General features: G+C 45.6%; 1 protein-coding gene across 1 annotated transcript; it reads left to right on the forward strand.

The window, feature by feature from the left end:
• Positions 1 to 447: 447 nt before the first annotated feature.
• CATIP (ciliogenesis associated TTC17 interacting protein) lies at positions 448 to 12,954 on the forward strand. Its single transcript, XM_018552554.1, has 9 exons — positions 448 to 547; positions 2,375 to 2,575; positions 4,588 to 4,643; positions 5,667 to 5,753; positions 6,393 to 6,557; positions 7,666 to 7,787; positions 10,318 to 10,394; positions 11,516 to 11,604; positions 12,730 to 12,954. Exons 1-9 carry the CDS (start codon positions 478 to 480, stop codon positions 12,952 to 12,954), a joined length of 1,092 nt encoding a protein of 363 aa, XP_018408056.1. The 5' UTR covers positions 448 to 477.
• Positions 12,955 to 24,367: the final 11,413 nt, after the last annotated feature.

A 24,367-nucleotide genomic window follows, 5' to 3' on the forward strand; every position in this document is an offset into this window, starting at 1 on the left:
CCCCAGCTGGAAAAGGCTTCTGAAGCTCTCTACAATCACTTTTTGGTTTTTTTAAGGTAATCTAAGATCACCTTTTCAGACACCTTTACTGACAATAGTCACCAGGGTGAATAAAGAGGGTGAATCCACCCAAGTGAGGACAAGTGTCTGTGAAGGTTCTTATGCAGGGACACCTGACAAGGTTCTCCCCCTTCCACACTCTTTCAAAAACTCAAAAAATAAATTTTGATACAAAGTAAAATGTGTGATTTTAGCACCACTGCAGTGTTAGCTGGTTTCATGCGTTGTCTGGAATGGCTCTTTAACCCATAGATTGTTTCACTTTCTGCTGTCCTCTGAACCTCTGAGATATTATTTAGTGTAATTAGCACAGGTTCAGCGGACGTGATCCGAGATGTTCTCTTCAGTTGTTGCCAGGTAATTGGATGACTGTTTTTCAGGCTTGTCGTCAACACGGAAACCACTTTTACAACAGTCATGGAGACTCTTGAACCTTTGAAGGACCTGAGAGCCAGCTCTGAGGCCCTGGAGTTTTTATCCAGAATAGGTGAGTCTTCCCTGTATGGGACAGCAGGACATAGTAGAGTTTTTATCAGACCAATCAAGCGCCACTCCACAGATAAAAGTCCAGAGTGATATTTTACTTAAAGGAGAACTATGAGGTGAGTGCTTTTCACTCACCTCGTAGTTCTAGCTGACCTGTGACAATGAGACTGTCACAGATCGGCTCAGTAGATCGGGAAGTGAGCGAACATATACCGGCGTTCGCTCACCTCTCGATCCTATCACGGCTCTCTGCCGTGACGGGAGGGGCTGGATTCCCCCCTCGCCGCTCCGATCTGCCAGCGCTCACTGGCGGAGGGGGCGGTACAGCTGGCTCTGCCTCTGTCACTCACGCAGCTGGGCGGATCTCGACATCGATGTCGGGATCCGCTCCGGCGTCTCAGTATACCGCGAGCTGTAGCTCGCGGTATACTGAGTTTAGGGTAACGGGAGGACGCTAGTTTGTGTCCACCCGTTACCCTAAGCAGAACTATGGGGATAAGCCCTGACCCCAGAGTTCTCCTTTAAATCACCAAGGAGAAGCCAACGTGTTTTGGAAGTTATGGGAACATCGAATAGAAAGTCACCCGCACACCAAGTCAATCTCTTTATTGACTATAGTGGTGTCACAAATCAAAGCAACGTTTCGGAACCAAGAAAATGTTCTGTTTGCCTGAAGAAGGGACCACTTGGTTCTGAAACGTCACACTTTTTGCATGATTTCACAGAGGTATCTGCTGTCACTACAGCACCCACCCCACCTTGGGGTTTTATTCCGGTCAGGAGTGCGATGGGACACATTTTTTTTTGGAACTTATGGGAGCCCCTCTTCTTCAGGGCTATAAACCTATACAACCATGAATATATATTTGATATATTTATTGTCCTGAAGAAGGGGGTCTCCCATTTAGCCAAAGGAAGCTCTTTCCCCAGAGGTCTACAATGGGATTACTGGACAGGAAATCAAATATAAATAAATGTCTCCCTCTAGGACCTGATCTTTATTTACAGAATACTTGAAAAGCTCTTAAGCACCTGTCAAGCTCACATGACAGGTTCTCTTGAAGCCCTGTACCCTACCGATACACACCTTTGCCATACACTCGAGGCACTGCAGTTATCTGTTGGAGACTTTGGAAATACCCGGGACTTCCAGGTATGAGGAACATGTGACATTCTCCCCCTTATCCCAGGATGCAGTGCGAGGGCCTGAGCAGCCAACTGCTGGACCAAAACACTGTCACGACTGGGAAGCAGGTCGGTAATAGGGATGAGTTTGGGTTCACTCCAAGTTGAGCTTGTCTAGACCTAGAAGAAATCTGTCAATGCTGTCAGCTGCAGTCAGGGCCGGTAAACACAGGGGTGGGACACTGGGGACATCATTCACCTTATATGGCCACATGGCCATGTTTGGTCAATGACATTAACCTAATATGGCCATGTGGCCAGATATGATCAATGGTGCCACCAGCATTCTACTCCTTTGTTTAGCTGCAGGGCAAGGAATGCCCTTCCGCAGCTGATTGGGCCAGCACTGACTACTTCCTTCCAGGTTTCTGACAAACATGGGTTTGGGCAAAGTCCATCCTTGGTCATTAACCCTGTGTAAGCTCTGACACTGATCGACATGGAGCTTACACAGGGATTTGACCCAGTGGTCCAACAGAGGAACAGAGTGGTGGGGGACAGCAGTGAAGGTGTCAGTGGGGGGTGAGATTTCAAGAGCACCTGTCACCGTGCCCATTCCCTTTCAAATCTTAGTATTTGCTCTATTTATAGCAATGCTATAGTGTAACTTTTCTGAGCATCTCTGGCCATTATTTCTCTCCAGGGCCCAGTGAACTGGATCTTTGTCTCTTTCCGGAGTCTTTACAGACAGCGTCAGATTCGGGGACAGAGGTCGGAGATTTCACCGTCAGCATCCAACCTGCCTACTATGAACAGGAAGGAGAAGAGGAGGAAAAATGTTTTCTGGTTCACGCCAACAGTTACGGCACCATTGATGGCGTGCCGTGTGGAACCTCCATAGTCGGTCAGTATGTGTCTATCTCTAGCTGCGAGTCTTGCCGAGGTGCCATGTATAATGCTGACCTAGAAATGTATTCCGCTGCCACTAGGTGTCAGAATGGATTTGTTTACCCCTTAGAGGAGACCCAAATAAGCTTCACTATGTGTCCCTGATAAACCAAAGTGTACAAGGTAAATGTATTTTTTAAGTAGATCTGTACTGTCTGCACTCTTTAAATAAATGTGAAAAGCAGAGTAACCCAACTCGTCACTGCTTGTCCTTCCCATGGATGAGCAGTGTTTACATTCTCCACTCCACTTTCCTCTGAAGTTTGCTCCAGTGCCAGGCCCAGCAGTAGAGCATAACAGTTATCTCAGGTACATATGCTGAGATAGAGACAGTTGTCATTCTCCATGGCAGATCCAGAACAGTTTCAGAGGACTTAGCGTTGCTAGAACACAGAGTTTCTTAGTGATTAACATTATGGGATTTTATCGCTATCGTTTCGGTCTCCGGATACTCACATAGGACACTTTCACAGCTGGACTCATAAATTGTTTTGCATTATGGAAAATCCAATAGAGGAGAGTCACACCGTCATTTACTTGTGAAGGCTCTTTCTGGTGAGGATGTGAGTGTAGCAGGGTACAGTCCTCACCTGTTAGGCTTCTGCTTAGGAACATAGAAGCCGTAGAGAGGTCCAGTCTTTGCCTGCCATGCCCCTTGCCTGTAGGAGGGAGCCAGAGCCAAGAAAGGATGTTTGTTCTCCCAGCTACCCGTCTGGGCCTGTAGTGTTCTAAATTGGCCCATGTCAGAGGCCTGAAGATTTCCAATCTGGCCTATGGTAGTGGCCAAAGAAATTTAAAGTGGAATTTCAGGAATTGTAAAAATGAATCCCTGCAGTGGGGATATCCCCGCACTGCAAGGGTTAACTGCTCGTTTTTTCTCTAGAGGCCGCAATAAAGATGATATACTTACCTGATCCTGTGGCCGTCACCGCTCACCTCTCTACCCCTCTGCTCTGGCTGTGGAGTATCCCTTGGCAAGTGCATTGGGCATAATAAAGTCAGTGGTCCCTAAACTGCCAGAGCCCAGGGGAGAAGAGGCTGCGGGACCGGTCAAGACTGGACTGAGAATCAGGTGAGTATATCTTCTTTATTTTAGCCCCTAGTCCAAGAAGAGCAGTTAACCCTTGCAATGCATGGGCAGCCCCGCTGCAATGGTTAATTCTTACCTGTGGGTCCACTTCAAAGGTAGCCATCCATCCAGCCGGGCCTACAAAATCTACAGTAGCCTGTGGCAGAGTCATAAAGAGCTCTTCAAGAGACTTGTGGCAGAGGTCAAAAGATACTGGACGATAGTAGCCCTCATTAAGAAGTCTACTGAGTGGAGGGAATTTTTGCTGCTGCTTTGGGATTATCCTGTACCCCCAACTCTCTCTCTCCAAGATCATTTAGCTAGTAAACTGCAAGAAAAGGATTGAAGGATGCTGAAAATTGTCTGTTGCCGTTGGTGGGTTGGTGAGTGTCTGGGTGCAGCTGCAGGGCAGGTCACCATAAGGCCCCATTCACACTAAGCGACATACCTTTTGCAGCGGATCCGCATGGCCAGGATAGTACGACTTTCGGGGCGACGATCCAGCGACGGTAGCGCAACCTTCACCGTCGGGCTCCATTAAAACATAGAAAAATCGCACAAAATCCGCCGAAAAAAGGGTCCTGCTGGAGCGAACGGCGACATGGAGCTAAGACAGCTCCATTGATAAGCATTGGCCGGCGACTTCTCGCGATATCGCGTGGCAAAAATGTGCGATATCGAGGCGGAAATCGCGCAATAAATCGCTTAGTGTGAATGGGGCCTTAGGAAAGTCTATGAGAGGCTGCAAGTATCCAGCAACTCCTTCCAGGGTCACTGCTACTTACATTACATCAATGAAATGTACAGCTTACATGCTGTAGTGTGAAAGTTCCTCTCCTTACCATATGTATGCTGCTTGAGAATTTTTGGTTGACTGGTTTTGGTTGTTTCTGTTACAGCTTATATTACACCCAAGCTGGAAACCTTAGAACAGCACCTTCATGAGTACGTCAAGGTAAGGCCTGTTTCTTCTAATGACGGCATTTTCGGCCCCTTCACACTTTTTCCAGCATGCTGTGTGTGCCTTGGATTATGCGTTACTACAATGCATAGGCGTGAAACCAGGCTTAAACTAATCCCAGAACAAAAATGTGACATACGCCAGATTTCCAGTCCTTAGGTTTGGTGGCTGCATTCGTTTTCTAAAAAAAAGCCTGAAAAAAAGAAAACGTATGCAGCCACCACACCTAAGGACCGAAAGCCAATATACCGTGTTTCCTCGAAAATAAGACACTCTTATATTTTTTTGGGCTCAAGAAAACACACTAGGTCTTATTTTCGGGGTAGGTCTTATTTTCGGGTAGGTCTTATTTGTTTTCAATGTGCAACAATCCACACTTATTCATGTACAAAAATATACTGTACATTTATTCAAATACAGTCATGTCATCTTCTTCTGGAACATAGTCATAACTCTCCAAATCCTGAATCCTGGCCTGATGCCGTACCTTTCCAAGAGCAATTTGCTAACCAATCGCTGGCCAGAATGAGCGAAGCGCGCTTTCACTATGGATTCCTCACAGGCGGAGTGCATTTGGTATCACTCCGCCTGTGACAGGAGACGGCGCTATAGAGGAAGTATCGGCTTATGCGGCTCTGCTCCCTTCGGTGCCGCCCCGCTTCCTCTAGCGCTGGCTTCATTGGCACCTCTGATTCTCTCCCACGGCTCTTCAAGTTCCCCCTTATGCTACCACTGACCCTGGGAATGGTCACAACTAGGTCTTATTTTCGGGGTATGTCTTATATTTTAGAAATTCCCAAAACATAGTACTAGGTCTTATTTTCGGGGGAAACAGGGTATTATATTTTTACTTTTTTATTTAAATACAGTTTAATGTTCTGAATTGATGATGAACTAATGCTTGCCAATCATATTGCAGCTTTTTATAATAAATAACCCCATCCCTTCTATCCAACATTGCTATTTGATGAGCCTGTGTAAGTCATTTGATACATTTCTTTCAATTATAACTTTTAGTTTAAAGCACGTCCTCTCGACAAGAAAACTCACATGAAGAGGAAAGGAGACAAGCTGGTGATCAACATAGTCATTGTAGAGGGTCAGGTGAGTTATTGGAAATATTAGAATATATTTGGCCATGAAGCACTGGAGTCCTGGACTCAGATATCACAAGGGACTGTCTTTTGTGGATGTCTGCCTGAAGCTGCCTATACTGTATATACATATACATGTGTGTGTGTGTATATATATATATGTATATATATATATATATATATATTGTAACAAGGACACTCCACTGTAGACAGGAGGTGAAAGTAAAATGCAGTTTTAATAAAGGAGAACTATGAGGTGGGTGCTTTTCACTCACCTCAATTAGGGTAACGGGAGGACGCTAGTTTGTGTCCTCCCGTTACCCTAAGGAGAACTATGGGGAAAAGCCCTGACCCCATAGTTCTCCTTTAAGGGCAAACACCAATTAGAGTGTATTAGAGTGCAGCCTGCGTTGGACTCAGTGACTGCAGCGAAAGTGCCTTTGCTATATAACCAAGTAACATAAAGATATGACTGTGGTGGAATAAATGAGAGCGAATCCTCCTTTGGGCTCAGGAAGTGAACGATTCTGCATTCTCTGTGCTGCTGAGTATGTCAATTTTTATGAATACATAAGACAATTAAACGTATCTCTCCTAATAAGAAGTGTGATTCATGCCTAGTATCTAAATTGCTGTCATCTCGTTGCAGCAAAGGCAGCAAGAAACATCATCACATGACCTGAGCTCACTGAGCGGGTTTATTTCTGAGGCATCAAACTTGCTAATTATGCGGCTTCTGGCGAGAACGAAGAATACACAGCGGTTGGATTTCCTGGCCTTCGATGCAGAGATGAACTTGTGTATTTCATCCTATGTGAGTATGTAATGGGGTGACAGATGTATAGATGTTACACGACCACAGAGACATAAAAAAAGAAGTGTTTAATCTACTAAAGATGAATGACTCATAGACCCGATAGCTGGCAAATGAAGCTCCTAGTGGCTCAGGGACTACACAAGGCTGAGGGTTCTCCCTGCCCATCTGACAGTGCCCAGCCAATTGCCAGGCATCACATCTGTCACATAAGTCACATGATCCTTCATACCCGGAGGAATTGGGTATTTTCTTTGCTCCTGATGGCAGGAAGCAAGGGAAAGGTGACTATGTACTGCTAGGGATGGGGATAATCTGAACCTGTTGCATGCACAGAAAGCACAGGTTTGCTTTAATGTTGAGCTCCAGGATTTTGTTTTCTTCTATTTTCGGTTCCTCTCCCTCTTCTTTTACCTACCCACGCCATACTCCAGTGATGTGCCCGACTTCCTCTTCTTGGTCCTTTTTGTGTAGACCAACGCTGATTCTGCCCATTTCCTGTGAGCCCAGCCCATCTTTCACACACCCCCTAGGGGGCACATTATGTGAGCTTAGCCTATCCTTCACACACCCCCTAAGGGGCGCATTATGTGAGCTTAGCCCATCCTTCACACACCCCCTAGGGGGCGCATTATGTGAGCTTAGCCTATCCTTCACACACCCCCTAGGGGGCGCATCATGTAAGCCCAGCCTGTCCTTCACACACCCCCTAGGGGGCGCATCATGTAAGCCCAGCCTGTCCTTCACACACCCCCTAGGGGGCATGTCATTGCGCAGGCTCACAGTACTAAAGGCGCTCACACATAATTAAGTCCTGGGAGAATCCCTGCCATCCCAGTGCCATTGCCACCGCAAAAGAGCGAAGAACTTGCAGCGATGTCACTAGACCAACAAGAAGAGGAAAGAAATAAGGTATGTATGGGAATTAAAAAATACTGAAGGGCTGTTTAGGGACATACCCTGGAGCTCCGCTTTAATGCTGACTTCAGGAAGACATCACATGTTTGCCTTAAGAACCTATAACGAAATATTTAAGGTCTCATCTCGGAACTTGACCAAAACTTGATATTCTTGCCTTGCTCATCTTATTTTTTTCTGTATGTTGCAGAGTGAGCTCGGATCCCGTCCCCAGGTTATCGGGAAAGACACAGTGGAGGTTTACGGCATAGAGAGAACGATTTATTCTGAGGATATACCTAACACTTGGCAGTACTACTTCCTATCAGACGGGTGAGTGTAAAGGCAGTTCTGTAAAAAATAAGCCAAGGAAACTGGACTTGCTGTATTTTTCTTGAAGACGTTTCACTGGTCATCTGACCAGCTTTCTCAATTCAGAATTGTAAAGGCAGTGCTGTGCTTCGTACTGAAGTGTTTTTATCTTTTCTGATCCAACTATGACTAGACCGGTTTATTCGGTCTCCTTGTTCCCCAAGCCCTACTTCATAGAACTCATTGATTCCATACTGTGCACGAAAGGCTACCATGAAGGCTAGCAAGCCAGAGCTATGATGACATAAGGATCTGTCATAGCAACAGATGGATCTTCTCTCTTACCATTTTGATGGATGGAGTGGCACCGTCACCATGAACTCGCTACCCTGGTGACAAAAGGATCTGCCCTCATTTAACAGTGATTGCTATGCACTGTTGCCATGGCAATGCAGATATTAAACCCCTTGCCATGGCAAAGTAAGGATTCCTCACAATGCCTGCTGCCATAGCGATGGAGAAATCTATCCCCTTTACATGATGATTGATATGAATCCACACTACACTGTAGAAATTAGACTAAGTGGAAGGTCCTGCCATGAGCCACTCGGGGTTCTACTACATTGCATAATGCTACCAGTCCAGTATGTTTAAGGCACTGAGAGCCAGAGAAGAAGGATTCAGGCAGTTTCTAAAACTGAGAATAAGACCTAAGAATAGTGATAATTCTAATTCATTGAGCAGGTAGATGACAAGGGAGGATGGAAAGCTGCAGTACTGAATAGTGGCGTCATCCCGCCAAAATAGACATTCTTAAAGGAGAACTATGAGGTGAGTGCTTTTCACTCCCCTCATAGTTCTAGCCGACCTGTGACAATGAGACTGTCACAGGTCGGCTCAGTAGATCGGGAGGTGAGCGAACACATACCGGCGTTCGCTCACCTCTCGATCCTGTCACGGCTCTCTGCCATGACAGGGGAGGGGCTGGATTCCCCTCTCCCCGCTCCGATCCACCAGCGCTGACTGGCGGAACGGACGGGGGAGGGGGCGGGTACAGCTGGCTCGGCCTCTAGATAGGCAGAGCCAGCTGTCAGTTGCAGCTGGGTGGATCCCGGCACAATTGTCAGGATCCGCTTCAGCTGCGGCGTCTCAGTATACCGCGAGCTATAGTCGCGGTATACTGAGCCTAGGGTGACGGGAGGACGCTAGTTTCTGTCCTCCCGTTACCCTAAGGAGAACTATGGGGAAAAGCCTTAGTTCTCCTTTAATGCTGCCCCCCTGCCCCTTACCTTAACCTAAGCTTTAAATGTATTCCCATAAGACCAAATATACTTTAATGGACAAATTAACGAATTCTATCAAACCTCCTGGCCATCTGCCCCCTAAACTAAACTCATCTGAACATTCCCGCCATGTGTTACTGATCTGTGACAGCCAGTTTTAACTATCTAGTATCCTTGTGCCCAGCCTGCGAAACTAAGGTCACATAGGGGGTCCCTTGGTACTTGTTTTGTGGACACCAGCAGTCTAGGCATTCATTTGTAAAGGGGTAATAGCAGTGTGTCAGATAACCTTATATTGAAAAGCAGAAATCATCAACACTCAATAAATATCGTTGATGTCCATTTAATCGGACCAATCGTCACAGACAAAACCAACGTTTCGGGGGCCGCACAGGGTTCCTTCATCAGGGCGACAATATGGACATCAACGATATTTATTGAGTGCTGGTGATTTCTGCTTTTCATTGTTGATTTGCACGGCACCAAGCGTGATTGTCACTGCGATCACCACTATTACTGCTTGGGCCGGGAACGCTGTGAGGAGTCCAGAGGGACTCACCATCTCCTAAGATAACCTTATATAACATGTCCTCGGTCTCTCACTTTCTTCTGCAGCATGTCTTCAGTCTCCAACCAGACTGGTAATCACTGATCTAGCAGATGCTTTATGCGCTGGCTGTCTTGGTGCCCCAATGTAACAGCCACTCCAGAGTTCCACACCGTACAGTACGGTACAAGTAGATTTAGCAAATCTTCAATGAATGCTTGAGGACAAATCTCAGGGTTATGAGCTGCACATCCCTATGGCAATGATCCAACCAACCAATCCATCTACAGTAATACCTTGGTTTACGAGCATAATTCGTTCTGGAAGCATGCTTGTAATCCAAAGCGCTTGTATATCAAAGCGAATTTCCCCCCACAGGAAATAATGGAAATTCAGATGATTCGTTCCACAACCCAAAAATATTCATATAAAATGATTACAATACTGTAATATAATAACGTATAAAATATAAAGAAAAATAAACCAATTACCGGTACCTTTTGTGGCCGGTGTGAGAGGGACAAGAGAGAGGAGGATTATTGTGTAGGACGACTTTCACTATCACTAACGGAATCACTGCTATCTCTTGACTCAATGGAATCTTTTTCATTTCGTGAAACCTTAACAAGGAATCTATCCAATGTGACATTGCATTGTCGTTAAACAGACTCATCGCTCGCACTGCTACAGCCTTATTTATTTTCTTCCCATTTTTTTCTAGGCATTTGGCTAGTCGGGTCCAGGTCGGCTCTCCTGTTATTGTTAAACTCATGGAAATGCCCATATTATCTGAGCCAGGTAGGAGCGATATGTCCATCTATCTAGGCATTTGCTAAACATCCATGAACAACTTGAAGAAGCAAAAGTATACAAATCATATTCAGTCTGTGCTGCATTTATCATTCACCTTCTCTGTGCAGTTATCACATTTGTATGAAGTGTTAAATGGAGAGTTCTGGCTCTGACTCGGCAGGTGGAGTGTTGGCCTCTGCAGAGAGACCACTGCTTCCACACAGAGAGCAAGGGTCCTTTACTGCAGCATGCTGGCAGGGAACAGGCTTTTCTGCTCTTCTACTACTTTCTAAAGAAAACAAACTGTAGTACTTTGCCCACCTTTTGTCTTGATGCAACTGATTCAAGCAACGAATGTAAGGGCTTGTTCACACCAGCCCCAGTGCGTTCCGGAACGCACTGGGGCTGGTGTGAACCAGTGCTAATTGGATTTTAAAGCTTCCCTGTCATTATGTTAGGAACTTTGAAAGTGAGAAAGTCTGAAAGGCTGGCTTCAGACCTCTGCCTTGCAGTAACGTAGAGAAATGTGCGCTTTAAATAGCTTTCTGCAATGCACATGGAGGGAAATGTATCAAATCTGGAGCAGGTTTGCACTGCAACCAATCAGCTTCTCTGTCTTATTTTCAAATCTTACCTGAGCAAACTGAAGAAAAATGTTGATTGGTTGCCATGGGCAACTGCTCCAGATTTTGTCTGCTCCAGTTGTGATAAATTCCGCTCATGGTGCTGCATGCAAATGCATATCATAGTGCACTGCATTCAAAAACTGATTCAGGTCCGTTTTTGGTCCATAGGCAGCAGCTAGCCCAAAATGAATGAGCTGCCTTTACAACACCCAGTTGCCCCCAGCTTCCTCCTTGGTCCAGCACCGGCAGTCCTTTTCAGGCAGAACGACAGTCATACCATCCTGCCCGTCTCTTGTGAGCACAGCCTGCCATTTAGGGAGTGGTTGTAGAAACCAGAGGTCACAATTGGAGTCCAGGGATCCAATTAATATTCTTTGGGTGGCTTTGCTCTGAGTGACGACTCCATGAACGGGTGTTGGGCAATATACAACAGACTCGCTTTAATTACAGTGGTGATTTGAATATTCTTCTGAAACCATTATTTCACAAATCTGTTCACAGAGGAAAAAGATCCTAAACCAGTGTTTGAGAAGAAGCCATTGGATTGGCAGGATGATGTACAACTCCATTCTGAGTTCCTGGACAGAAAGGTGAGTGTTAGGGGGCATATTTCCGGAATTTAGTCCAAGGTCAGACAAACACCTTTTGCATTGTATGTTTAATTCATCAAAGCTGTACTCCAGGAAAATAGCTAAACACTCTGGTAACCAGACTGGTAATCACTGATCTAGCAGATGCTTTATGCGCTGGCTGTCTTGGTGCCCCAATGTAACAGCCGGATTTACTCTCCCTGCCGCCCCAAGGCCAGGTTCCGCAATACGCCTGCTAGCCACACCCCCTTTCTCCCCAACCAGATGGCAGGGCGGCGGAGTTAGTTCCATTTTTTTTTTTTACTGTTTATTTTTTTAACTTTATCACTTTTTATTTTATTATTTCTTCTTATTTTTATTTAATATTTTTTTAAATTTTTACTTATTTAATCATTTTTTTATCAATTTAATTTTTTTTAGATTTTTATTTGTCTTATTTACCTTTTTATAATGTTTTATCTTATTATTGTTTATTTTTTATAATTTGTTTCCTGCTTTTTAATCACCTTTTTATTTATTTCATTTTATTTTTATTTAACCTAACTTTATTGCTATCACACAGGAGAAAACAATCCCCTGTGTGATAGCAATTGGAAGTGACAGGTTCTCTTTATTGACCCTGTCACCTCCAATACAGGAGTTCTAGCACAGCACTGTACTGGAACTCCTATGACAGGTGAGAGAGGAAGAGCACAGCACAGCTCTCCCCTCTCACTGTGTACATAGAGCGGCAGGGTTAGTTTTAACCCTGCCGCTCACTGCAGTGAGGAGAGACTCTGCGGCGGAGCCCGGAGGACAGAACCAGAGGAGAGAGGTAAGTGCAGGGGGGGAGGCTGCAGACTTTTTACATGTGATCTCGGCGACATCGCCGAGATCACATGTAAACGAACAATCGGCTGCCTCACTCTATATTTAGTCCTGCTTGTGCAATGCAGGACTAAATGTAGAGAGGGCAACATACCGTGCGGAACTTCCTCACAAGGACATCGCTGCCGCCCTGAGGCTGGGCCTCTGTGGCCTTGTGGGGAATCCGGGCCTGCCTATATGTCGCTTCCAAGGCTCTCCCTCCAAATATCGTGCATCTGAGATAGATCGTCATGTTCTCTTTCTCTCTCTGAATTGCAGGAAGAACTGATCTCAGACCATGAAACGTACCTCACCCGGCACCCAGAAATGAAAGTTCTCCTGAGCGATTTCATGCAGTTCCTTCTCCTTAGAAAGCCAGACGACGTCTTTACTTTTGCTGCTGAGTTTTTCGCTCCTTTCTCTTCAGCCGCAGAAAGAGGCGACACTTTCCGATCATCCAAAGTGTCCAACCCTTTTTATAATGACACTAATGAGACCCAATAAGCTATAATCTTCATTCAAATTCTTGGCTTTTGTATAATAATCTCTTCCCAGCATGCAAGTGTACACACAGCCGGGGCAAAAGTTTGAGGATTAACGCTGTAGAATGCTTCAAATGATGGCACCAAATGTTGATGACTGGTTAGGCTCAAAGTGGGGTACAAGCCCCCAAAATAAATATGCATATGGTTTATAAGATAACATGTATGCTGTGCAATCATCGCATGCACGCCTTCACTATGGAGTGCCGACCTCCTCTAGACCTCTACTCTCCATTTCACAAAACTTCTCCTTTCTCTCAACCCTTGAACATTAAAGCAGCATGGCCACCATATGGATCACTGCATCTCCTTCTGTGTATTGCTAGATTACAAGAAAACAGAGGGGAATGTATATGGTGAAGCTATGTTCTATTAAATAAACAAATCCCTGCACGGATCAACCCTCTAATACAGTGGTTCTCCGGCTGTGTAACCTCCAGACCCACATTTGTCCTTGATCATTAAGTCGTGACCCAAGTCGCACTGCAAGGGTACCACGCATGCTGGTGCGGGTGATTAACCTGTGGGCGGGAGGTGCATTTAGGGTGCCAATCCAATGAACAGCAACGCAATGCACCTCCCAACACCAGAATGCGATTGCATAGTACAGTGTGATAATCGCACGGGACAGTTCTGTTAACGCACTGTACTTGTGTGAACGGGCCCTCAAAAAGACCGGAGGACTCCTGAAAATTGCAGATTTCATGTGTCGCAATCACCTGCTCAGTTGCTTCATCAATTTCAATCGATGGCAAACGCCATCTTAGTCAGATGTTCTATAGCAGGGGTGGGCAACTGCAGCCGTCTGTTGTGCACAGATGGAGGGCCAGAGTTGCCCACCCCCGCTCTATAGAGATTATTGTACCACATTGATCACAGCACCTCTAGCAGGGTATGTTTCTCTTCTGCACCATATTATTCATAATCCAATAGAATTATCCATGCGTGCTCAGATCGCCACTGCATTGGTCATAGAGCAGTCTTTCCCAACAATGCTTAGTGTGTACATCAGCGGTACTTCCCCCAAACTTGAGCCTCATGATCCAGGTTATGACAGCTCACCGCAGAAAGCTCTCCAGGGAAATGTTCACCACTGTACTGGCAGTAGGGGAACTTCAGCAATGTGACCAGAGCCGCCACACCGCACATTCCAATGCGCTGACCCCCCCCCAGAGTATGTATGCGGTGCAATCACAACATGCATGCCTTCTCTATGGAGTGCTGACTTCTACTCCCATTTCACAGAACTTCTCCTTTCTCACATAACCCCCTTGAACAGTCAGCAGCATGACCATCACATGGATTGCTGCATCTCCTTCTGCGTAATGCTAAAGAGCAAGTAACCTCAGCTGAGTCATGAAATATTCCCGGCACCAACACATGTCCGTACATCTCTGCTTGGTGTCTTCACTGACGTCGGGGAATAGCAGAAAGTGTGATTGTTTTGTCCCCTCCACAATAGTATACATTTAATAGGGAACTACATTGCTACAGCATTACGCAGAGTTAGAGCTGGCAGTGTACCCAGACCACACAAATGTTATTCAGCAAGTTCAGAAGCTCTAGACCAGGGGTAGCAAACCTCCAGCTGTGATGACACTACAAATCCCATGATGCTTCTCTTCAGGAGTCATGTCTGAGAATCTTGCAATGCCTCGTGCGATTAGTAGTTCCACCACAGCTGGAGGGCCGGAGGTTTGCTACCCCTGATCTAGACCCTATTATGAAGACAACTGAAGCAACAAGTCCCTTTTCTAATTTTTTTTTTACAGGTATGGGTTGAGAGGAATATCTGGTTAAGTGTGAGGGAGAGAACAAGGAGGAGAAACACTTGTAGGTCAAGTACAGAAACAAAGAGGGAAGTGCAGGCCAATTACCTCTTTACAAAAAAAGGGATTAAAGTTACATCTATTCCATCAGAGAAAAGGGGCGGTGGTCTATTTTTGGGACTTGCTGATTATAATCCAGGGATGCCGGGTGTTACAAGAGTCCACATGTAACCGATCGGCACCCCATACACACGATCCCCCGGCTCTACAGCCGGTGGATCGCTTGTATGGTAACAGGCATCGCTGCCTGTTTTTAAATTTCGGCCGTTTCCCACTCGCGTGTCTGAGCAGACGTCTAAAGACGCCCGCTCAGATATGGAAAGCTCCGGGCCGGCCGTTTTATTTACTACTGCCGGCTCGAAAGTGGTTAAAAAAAATTTACTGGGCAAGAGAAATCCGCCATTGCTGGCCTACTGAAAATTGTTAGCGTTTGGTTGTCTGGCAGACCCAATATAGTTTAAATACTTGCAACAGACCCAGAGCAGATATGAGAGATCAGGAGGGCACGTGTAGGGGTCATAATATAAATTAACTTGGCAAATGTGAAGTCATTGTACAGTTAAGAACCAGGATCCATATTCTATTTCATGAGTAACACCCAGCTTTATTTAATTAAGTGATCTTATTTAGTCTAATGACATGAAATACATGATCGATCTTGCACAGGAAGTCTGTATAAATAGCTTCTACAGTCAATACAACATATTAAAGATATTCAGTTAAAGAAAGGGGTGGGGCATACAATGATAATCCTCAATAGTATAGAAGGTCCCGCCCTCTACAGTAGTCCTGTCCAGCATTCTTCTTCTGCCTGGAAAATACAAAACAAAAAAGTACTTCAGTTACTCAGAACTTTAGACATAAGAGGTTTGTTAGGATTAAACATGGCCAGTGGAGTTATTACGCTGAGGTCAGTTAAAGTTTCGCTTCAGGGGTTTTTGTCATCATGCCACCCACCAAGAGAGTGAACTGCTTGGGGTGGCACTGTAATTCGGCCTTTTATGTCATCATTCCTCAGCAACAAACTCAAAACAGAAATAACCCACCAAACACCTCTATTGCCAGTACAAACCTGGTTCTGAAGTGCTCATGTTCCTGTCCAACGTTAAGACCGCATGGCGTGTTTCCTGTTGCACCAGCAACCATGTGACTGCAACCTATGGAACCAGTAAAGAAAAGACAAGTTAAACCTACTACAGTTCATTATACATTGGCCATACAAGTCGCTTGCCATTGTATTACATTATCTCATGAGTGTATGAAGAGTGTTTCATGCTCTGGGAAAGGATAAAAAAAAAAAAAACCACACAGCAAACAACTTACAAGAAAGGAATAGATTGCCGGTCCATTTACATGTTCTTTATACACAGCAGACCTCCCAGTTAATGGAAGGGGGGGCCACACGATAATCCTCAATAGTACAGAAGGTCCCGCCTCTACAGTAGTCCTGTCCAGCATTCTTCTCCTGCCTGGAAAATACAAAACAAAAAAGTACTTCAGTTACTCAGAACTTTAGACATAAGAGGTTTGTTAGGATTAAACATGGCCAGTGGAGTTATTACGCTGAGGTCAGTTAAAGTTTCGCTTCAGGGGTTTTTGTCATCATGCCACCCACCAAGAGAGTGAACTGCTTGGGGTGGCACTGTAATTCGGCCTTTTATGTCATCATTCCTCAAACAGAAAACCCACCACACACCTCTATTGCCAGTACAAACCTGGTTCTGGAAGTGCTCCAGCTCCTGTCCAACCTTAAGACCGCATGGCTCATTTCCGGTTGCACCAGAAACAGGGTGACTGCTCCTTATGTAACCTGTAAAGAAATTACAAGTTAAACCTACTACAGTTCATTATACATTGGCGCTTGACATTTTATTACGTTATCCCATGAGAGCATCCAGTAACAAGGAAGCAAGGTATGAAAATGAAGAGCGTTTCATTCTCTATGGTAAAGGATCTCACTTAAACCCCGCCCCCCAACAACTTACAAGAAAGGAATAGATCGCCAGTCCAGCTCGGTCCATTTACGTGTTCTTTATACACAGCAGACCTCCCAGACTGGGTCAGAGGGATTCTTTGACACTACATGGTGGTCGTATTCATGAAGACCGCTGCTAGTTCTGTAGACCGTTTTGCAGTACATCAGCTTTGGACCAAGGCATGTGAGGTGTCCTCCTGGGCTGAGGAGTCATGATGGCTGAAGATATCAACCTGGGAATCGCTGAAGGAGAGGAATAGGAGATTAGTTCTGCTTTATAGGGACACTAAACTCAGGAGTTATATCTAAAATACATTCCGGTACCTGACCTATGAACAACAATTTGCGTATCACTCGGCTGTAGATCCTCCAATCATCTCTGAATGGGTGCTGACACTGTCCGTGTGTGCGTCCGTCCAGGCTTACTTTAGCTACCCATGGTCCCCGTGTGTGTTGTAAAGTAGTCACCCCTCCAAGTTCGCTCCTGGGATGGACTAGAACTTAGTACAAATTGGCTGACTAAACATGATTGTTCTCCATCCCAGGAGTGAGCTTGGAGCGCTGGCTACTTAACACCCACAGGGACAATGGGGAAGAAAAGTAGCCCCTCTCCAGAAGGAAGGACAGTGTCAGCACCAATTCAGAGATGATTGGAGGATCTACAGCCGAGTGATACATTCAATTAATTTAACTATTAATGTATTTGAGATGTAACTCCTGAGTTTAGTGTCACTTTCACAATATGGATCTAGAGACATCACAGTGAAGGAGGGGGGTTTGGAGGATCACAGGACTGCTGAGGTCAGATAGGATTTCGCTTCCAGGATATTTGTCATGGTGTCTCACTGTAGAGAGAAAACTGCTCAGGAGACACTGCAATTCGGCCTTTTAGGTCATCATTCCTCAGCAGACAAAACACACCGCTTTTGTCTTTAGATCTTCGAGTGCGTGTGTATACACACACACCGGAATCCAGATTGTCTAACAGGACACGTTCAGATCCTCCACTACCCCTCCTTCCACCGGGCTGATGTACGGAATTGTCCCCACACAGCCCTCCTCCCGCCCCGAGATCACTTACCACGCCGCTCTCCTGCTCGCCGCCATCTTCCTCCAAGCATGCTCGTCATGTGATCAGCGGCCTGCTCCACCCCCCCTTGGCTCAATCTTCGGTGCGGATAGACTCCTATAGTCACGTGACATGTCCACGGCTGCGTGCTTCAGCGGCCATTTTGTTGAAGTCCTTGCCACCATGCTGGGTACACTTAACTTTTAACATGCCAACCTGCGTCGGATATAGGCGGGCCACACTGCTGTGGGTAGAAAAGCAAGCTTCAGCAACTGGAGTTGTGCACCCAAAAAAAAAACAACTTTGTAGTACCTTAGTTTCCAGCTGCATATCCCATAAACAGGACTTCTTAGCAATCAAGCGTTTGCAGGAAAATGGCTTCTGGTTTCAGTCACTGGTGTCCATGTCCTTTGTTTCAGTTCTATGGCAAGTCCTCTCTTGCTCAAAGTTCCATTCTGAAGTCCTTTCTTCACCTTTGGGCTGCTGGCTTTTAAGAGAAATTTGCAGCCCACCTGTGGGCGGTGCCCCTCAAGACTTGTATGAGTCCCTATGCAACCTGCATTTCACTTTTTGTAGCTGTAGGTGGCAGCTTTGTATCATGAATTTGGCATCAGTAGACAATGGCGACCAGCCTAGGCGTTGGTTGTGTACACAAGGTTTCCCCATAACACCATCCCATTGTGATACGAATAATGGAGAAACAATACAGGACAGCCATACCATTTTCAAAAACCAGTTGTCTGTTTAGAAGGCACTCTCCATTGTGGGAAATCAGCTCTGTCCACAGCCAAGCAGACCTTGTGTGCTGAAATATGCATTATATATGCGCAACACCAACCAATAACGCTAGTAGCTCCTGAGAAGTGAAGGGCAGTAAGAGTCTGAGGTGACTTCGAAGCTGCCGACATCACATCCACACTGGTGCCAACCCACAGGAGTCTCAGGGCTTTTGGTTGTCTACAAATGGCATCTTATTTCTGTAAAAGCCAAAGGGCACATAAATGTTAGATCCACGTCTTGTGACTGCCTCCAAAGTCTATGAAGTCCAGTATACCCCTTACAGCCTTTCAAGGCTTTATATTGGTGGGTTCTAGGGTGCCAACATGACAGATGGCAACATTGGGAGACCCAAATCACCAGCAGAGCATGCAAAGTAAAAAAACCAGGACAATTGTCACAAGCCATGACAGTTCAGGGCCAATGAGGACCACAAGTTTGCAATAAGATGTCCCAAGTAGTGGTGACCACACCTCCATCAAGAACACAAGTCTGCAGGTTAAGATTAGTCAAGTTTATTCACATTAAATTAAAACCAACGACACATTCACTCACAGGCCTCCATGAAAGCCTCTACTGCTGTTTGCAATCTATTGGTGTCACCCAGCAGAACACATTTAAACCTAGAAATAAAATAGTCCTAGAGGTCATTAAGAAGAGGATCAGAAGTCCTTATTCCTTGCATTGTCTTGGACTCTTGGCAGAGTTCAGGTTCCTCAGAGCCGCACAGATTTCTTTGCTGGAAATGGCGTTTCTGGGTTTTGAGTGGGCTAGCCGAGCAGCTTCCAAAGCAACCTGACTGCACAGTGTACCCTCAGCCTGGGGTGCACTCAACCGATCCAGGGCCCAGCTCTGCTGGATTGTGGTTGGGTGGACCTAGAAAAAGGTAGAAGGAAGAAGTCAGCATTGCTCATTAAACAAAAAAAACAAAAAAAAACCAGCCACAGACAATTTACACACCACATGTGCTGTGTGTATGTGATGTAAACACAGGCCATCAGCTGCCATGGCATAGATGATCCTCAGACTACTGGGGGGAAAGTGGTGTCCCATGTGGAGTTGGGCTTGAACATGACTAAGATGTGCTTGTGGCCACAAATGCTGAAGAAATGTTCCCAGCCCTCATTTGAGCTTGAAGGTGAACCGATTATGGAACACACAGGCAAATCAGGTGCCATGGTATAGATCTCATACTCAGGAAATGTGTGTCCCATGTGGAGTTGGGCTTGAACATGACCAAGATGTGCATGTGGACACAAATGCAGCACTCATTTGAGCTTGAATGAGGGGTGAACGGATTATGGAACAAGTCCATTGAACGTGACATCTATACCATGACCTGGATAAAAGGAACACCTACACCACAGAAGCAATCCACTTTACCTGGTTTAAGACTCGGCTTATGCGTTTCTCATACTGCTTCTTGAACTTCCCCATCCCCTTGGACTGGAGCAAGGACCGGCAGCTCAGAGCATATGAACTTCTCTTGACCACTGCAACAGGCTTCATTCTGGACACTAATAGAGATAAATATATACAGTATGACAAGGAAACAACCATCAACTGGCCAGAGTCAGACCTCCATCTAGAGCTCCTGCTCAATGTTGCAACTCACTTGTTACCCACACAGGGTTCAGTCAGATTTGGGGGGGGGTACACATTACAGAAGACGCATTGCCACCATCCTTCCAAAGTTTAGGTCTTAGAGGGGAAGGCCAGAATAGAAATGTTAGCAAGAAGTGCTTCTCATTGGTCAGGTGACCATGCTGGGGTCAAAAGGGGCAGTTGCCCTGGGCCCAGTCACATTGTGTGAGAAGTGAATTACCTCTTTAAAGAGTTACTGCAATGGCAGCTCCCACATTTGTAGATTCACCTTAAAGCTGAACTCCAGGCAAACCAATAAATACACAGATGAAATGCATACACGAGGCGGCAATTTTGCAGGTCTGTCCATCCAGTCCTAAAATTTTACACAGGTCTGCTGTAGCCTCGTCTAGCAGGAAGGGAGCTGATCTTTCTCTGCTGCAGATGACTGAACTCTTGCAGGTCTGCTACTCACCTACACCCTGTGACTGGACAGTGAACAGAGAAGCAGTGCACTGATGAGCTCTCTCCTCCCACCAACAGTTCCTTGCACTGCAGCACACCTGACTGGTCATTTATTCTGCTTCTCCCTGAAGCCAATCTGAACTCTGGTGTGCAGTAGATTGCAAAAGGCTGATGCAAAAGTCACATTCAGGTACAAAACACACCCTGCTTGCAATAAAAGAAATACATCTGATAAAATGAAATACAATTACTTATTTGTACTGGTTGCTAGGACTGCCCAGTGGTCCTAGCAACCAGTGATGTCAAATACATTCCCACGCCCCAGCATTGCAGCAGGATGGAAGAGCATCTTCCATGCCCTCCTGCAGTTGCCCCTCAGGCCTATCAAGGAAAATGTGGTATGTGCCACATACTGTGGTGACAATAAGGCTTTATTCAGAGCCTGTTCATACCTATGCCGTGCAATAGTCACATGTTCATTGAAACTAACACAGTACAGTACAACACCTACAATGTGTTACAGTGCAGCAGGTGCATTGCATGCACTATTTCCCCCACCACACAGCATTACAGTAGCATATGTTGCAATCGATCACACAGTGTCCAGGTGCTATGCAAATGAACAGCAACACACCTGACACATTGAAGTTAAGACATTGCACAAACCCATGGCATAGGTGTGAATGGGCCTGTACACCTACACTGCCTACTGGTTCAGTCCTCCAGAACAGTCCCAGTTTCTTAGGTGGCCCTCTTGAGAAAATTGGCCACCCCTGTAGTAGAGCTGGCAAAAGGCATTTGCAGGCCTCCCTTCACAGAGATGGATGAGATAATTTTTTTAAGGGGAAATAAATTCTATTTCCTAGTGCAGCAGTTTCCAGTTGACATCTTTGCAGAGATTTATGTACATTTGAGGATTTATGAGACATTTGTATAAATGGGAATCATTTTGGCCAAGGTTGATTATTCTTACACCAAGTGCCATCTTCATCATACAGGTTTTCAAAGCTAATGATGCTTTAGATATTTGCCTTCCAGCAAAGGACTTTGATTTCCTACAAAGTTAATACAGTATATACACCAGTTCTCAGGGATCCCAACCTGAAAGAAGCAATTTCAGGAAGGTGCCCTCTACCACCCCCCCAAATCCAGAGAGAAGGGAACACCCCCCTGAAACAATGGTAGATAGCAAGGAAGCAATAGAAAACCCACAGAGCAGGGAAAGGTTTACTTTGCTCGACCAGGCAGAGTAAACCTTTCCAGGAGAAAGCATTTCTTTCCCGGGCAGCCAGGAGCCGTTATCTAAAAGCACGAGACTCCCGGAGCATCCAGGAGAGTTGGGATGTCCGAGTTCTATTTACCTTCATCGTGCTGTATAACAGCCTTTATAAATGGCACTCTGTAGGGAGTACACATCCTGGAGGACAACACACAGATCTGAAAGATACGCATTGCATGGTGTGTGGTCTGCAGTTACTTTGTATGAGGCTGCTGGTATTATAACAAGTGTTTATAAAGTGCAAGCAAAAACTCATCAGAGAGCAATTGTATATATTGTGCAATAATAAAGATAAAGCAATTAGCAGATGACAAGGCTGCTTAGTCAATGCAACTGGACAAAAAAATTCTAATACAAACCCAGCACATTCCAGAAGACCATTATTTACATGACTGGAACTAGCAATTGCAAAACATTTCACATATCCCTGCCACACCAGCAACTAGCACAATGCTCACTCACCAACTGCTTAGTACAACCGACACCTACAGCTTGAGGAATGATACCACAATGGGGTTTATAAGGAGGAGACTCATTGGGTCATTGGACTCAGCTGGGAGGCATGTGTGCACTCAATCAGGGGGGGGAAATACTTGTTACGTTTTCTAGGTAATCCACCTCCATGTGAGGCTGGACATTTAACAAAACAAACTTTACGTATATAGAGTTGTGTTTCATGTTGTTTATGTTTGTTGGACGAGCGCTCGGCGGCCTTTTATATCTGCCTTGAGTTCAGCTTAATGCTGGGCACACACCTTACAACCCTCGCAAGACGATCTGCCTATCTTGGACAGGCAGATCATACTTGCGATGATCGCAAGCCGCCGAACATCGTACGGTTCGACTTACGAACATGTTCGTAAGTTTAAAGTCGTGCGACCTTGCAGTAGTAGAGGTCGCACTGCTTCCACACACCTTACGATAATCGGACGATCGCGGGATTTCCCGCGATTATCGAACGATTATCGTAAGGTGTGTGGAAGCAGTGCGACCTCTACTACTGCAAGGTCGCACGACTTTAAACTTACGAACATGTTCGTAAGTTTAAAGTCGGGCGACCTTACAGTAGTAGAGGTCGCACTGCTTCCACACACCTTACGATAATCGGACGATCGCGGGATTTCCCGCGATTATCGAACGATTATCGTAAGGTGTGTGGAAGCAGTGCGACCTCTACTACTGCAAGGTCGCACGACTTTAAACTTACGAACATGTTCGTAAGTTTAAAGTCGGGCGACCTTACAGTAGTAGAGGTCGCACTGCTTCCACACACCTTACGATTATCGGACGAAAAGTCGTTCGCATACGAAAATCGTCCGATAATCTTAAGGTGTGTGGGCACCTTTACTCTGAGGGTCCATTTACACCGGATCCTTGCGTTGCGATTCGTTGCATTGCAATACGTTTTTCAACAGATGCTAACGGAAGGACACTGAAAAATGAATGGGTGTGAATGGGGGTAGTTCACACCGCTCCGTTACATTGCGCTAAACAAAAGGAGAACATGCAACGTAACGCAACAGATCCGGTCTGAACGAGCCCCATTCACACCCATTCATTTTTTGGTGCCCTTCCGTTTGCAGTCATTGAAAAAAGGAACGCAACGGATCGGAAGGTACCATTGCAAGTCAACGGACCCTCTGTTGACTTGCAATCTCCTTCCGATTTTGGTGTGGATGCACCCCAAGGGCTCATTCACATGGGTGTTAAAACTTCTGCATACAGAAGCGCACGGTGCTTATTTCTGTGTGCATCTGAACGCAGCACATGCAAATATACAGCCCCATACACACAGCTGCACCTGGGGCCGTATTTTTGCATTGCATACATATGCGCACCAAAAAAATGGAACAGAGCTGCATCTGGGTCCACAAATAGTGTGTTTTGTACACGCATGTAAATGTGTGCATGTGCACGTTACGTTTCTGGTGTTTAGGGATTGCACACAGTGCTAGAAATTTGTATGCATAAAAACACATACAGACCGAATGTGCGCATTCACGTGCATATACGCGTCTACAAAGATGCATATTTTACGCATTAAATTCTGCGCTTGTGTTCCTTCTATGCCTGTGTGAGTGAGCCCTTAAAGGCCCATTCACACCATGTCCGGATCATGACCAGACCAGACCAGATTGTTTCTGGACCCAAAATGTATCATAATGTATCCCTTTGCTATTTCTGGCCTTTGTTCACACCAGCGCAGTCCGTACCAGACTAGAAAAATACTGCTTGTCCTATTTTGTCTGGTCTGGAATGCATCAAAAATGCATACAAAACGCAATGTACTACGTTCCAGATCTGGTCTGGAAAATGGTGTGAAGCTGCCCTCAAGGGGAAGTTAAGGGATATGATTAAAAAGCGCTGTCAGAAGAATTTCTTGCCGAAATGAAGTAA

This window comes from Nanorana parkeri, unplaced genomic scaffold, assembly GCF_000935625.1.
Source record: "Nanorana parkeri isolate BGI_ZX_2015 unplaced genomic scaffold, ASM93562v1 scaffold92, whole genome shotgun sequence".
In the NCBI taxonomy this organism is placed as follows: domain Eukaryota; kingdom Metazoa; phylum Chordata; class Amphibia; order Anura; family Dicroglossidae; genus Nanorana; species Nanorana parkeri.

Coding starts and splice junctions, on each gene's coding strand:
- CATIP (XM_018552554.1), top strand. CDS start 478: ATGGAGACTCTTGAACCTTTGAAGGACCTGAGAGCCAGCTCTGAGGCC. Junction 10,395..11,515: donor GCCCATATTATCTGAGCCAG/GTAGGAGCGATA, acceptor ATCTGTTCACAG/AGGAAAAAGATCCTAAACCA. Junction 11,605..12,729: donor CTGAGTTCCTGGACAGAAAG/GTGAGTGTTAGG, acceptor TCTGAATTGCAG/GAAGAACTGATCTCAGACCA.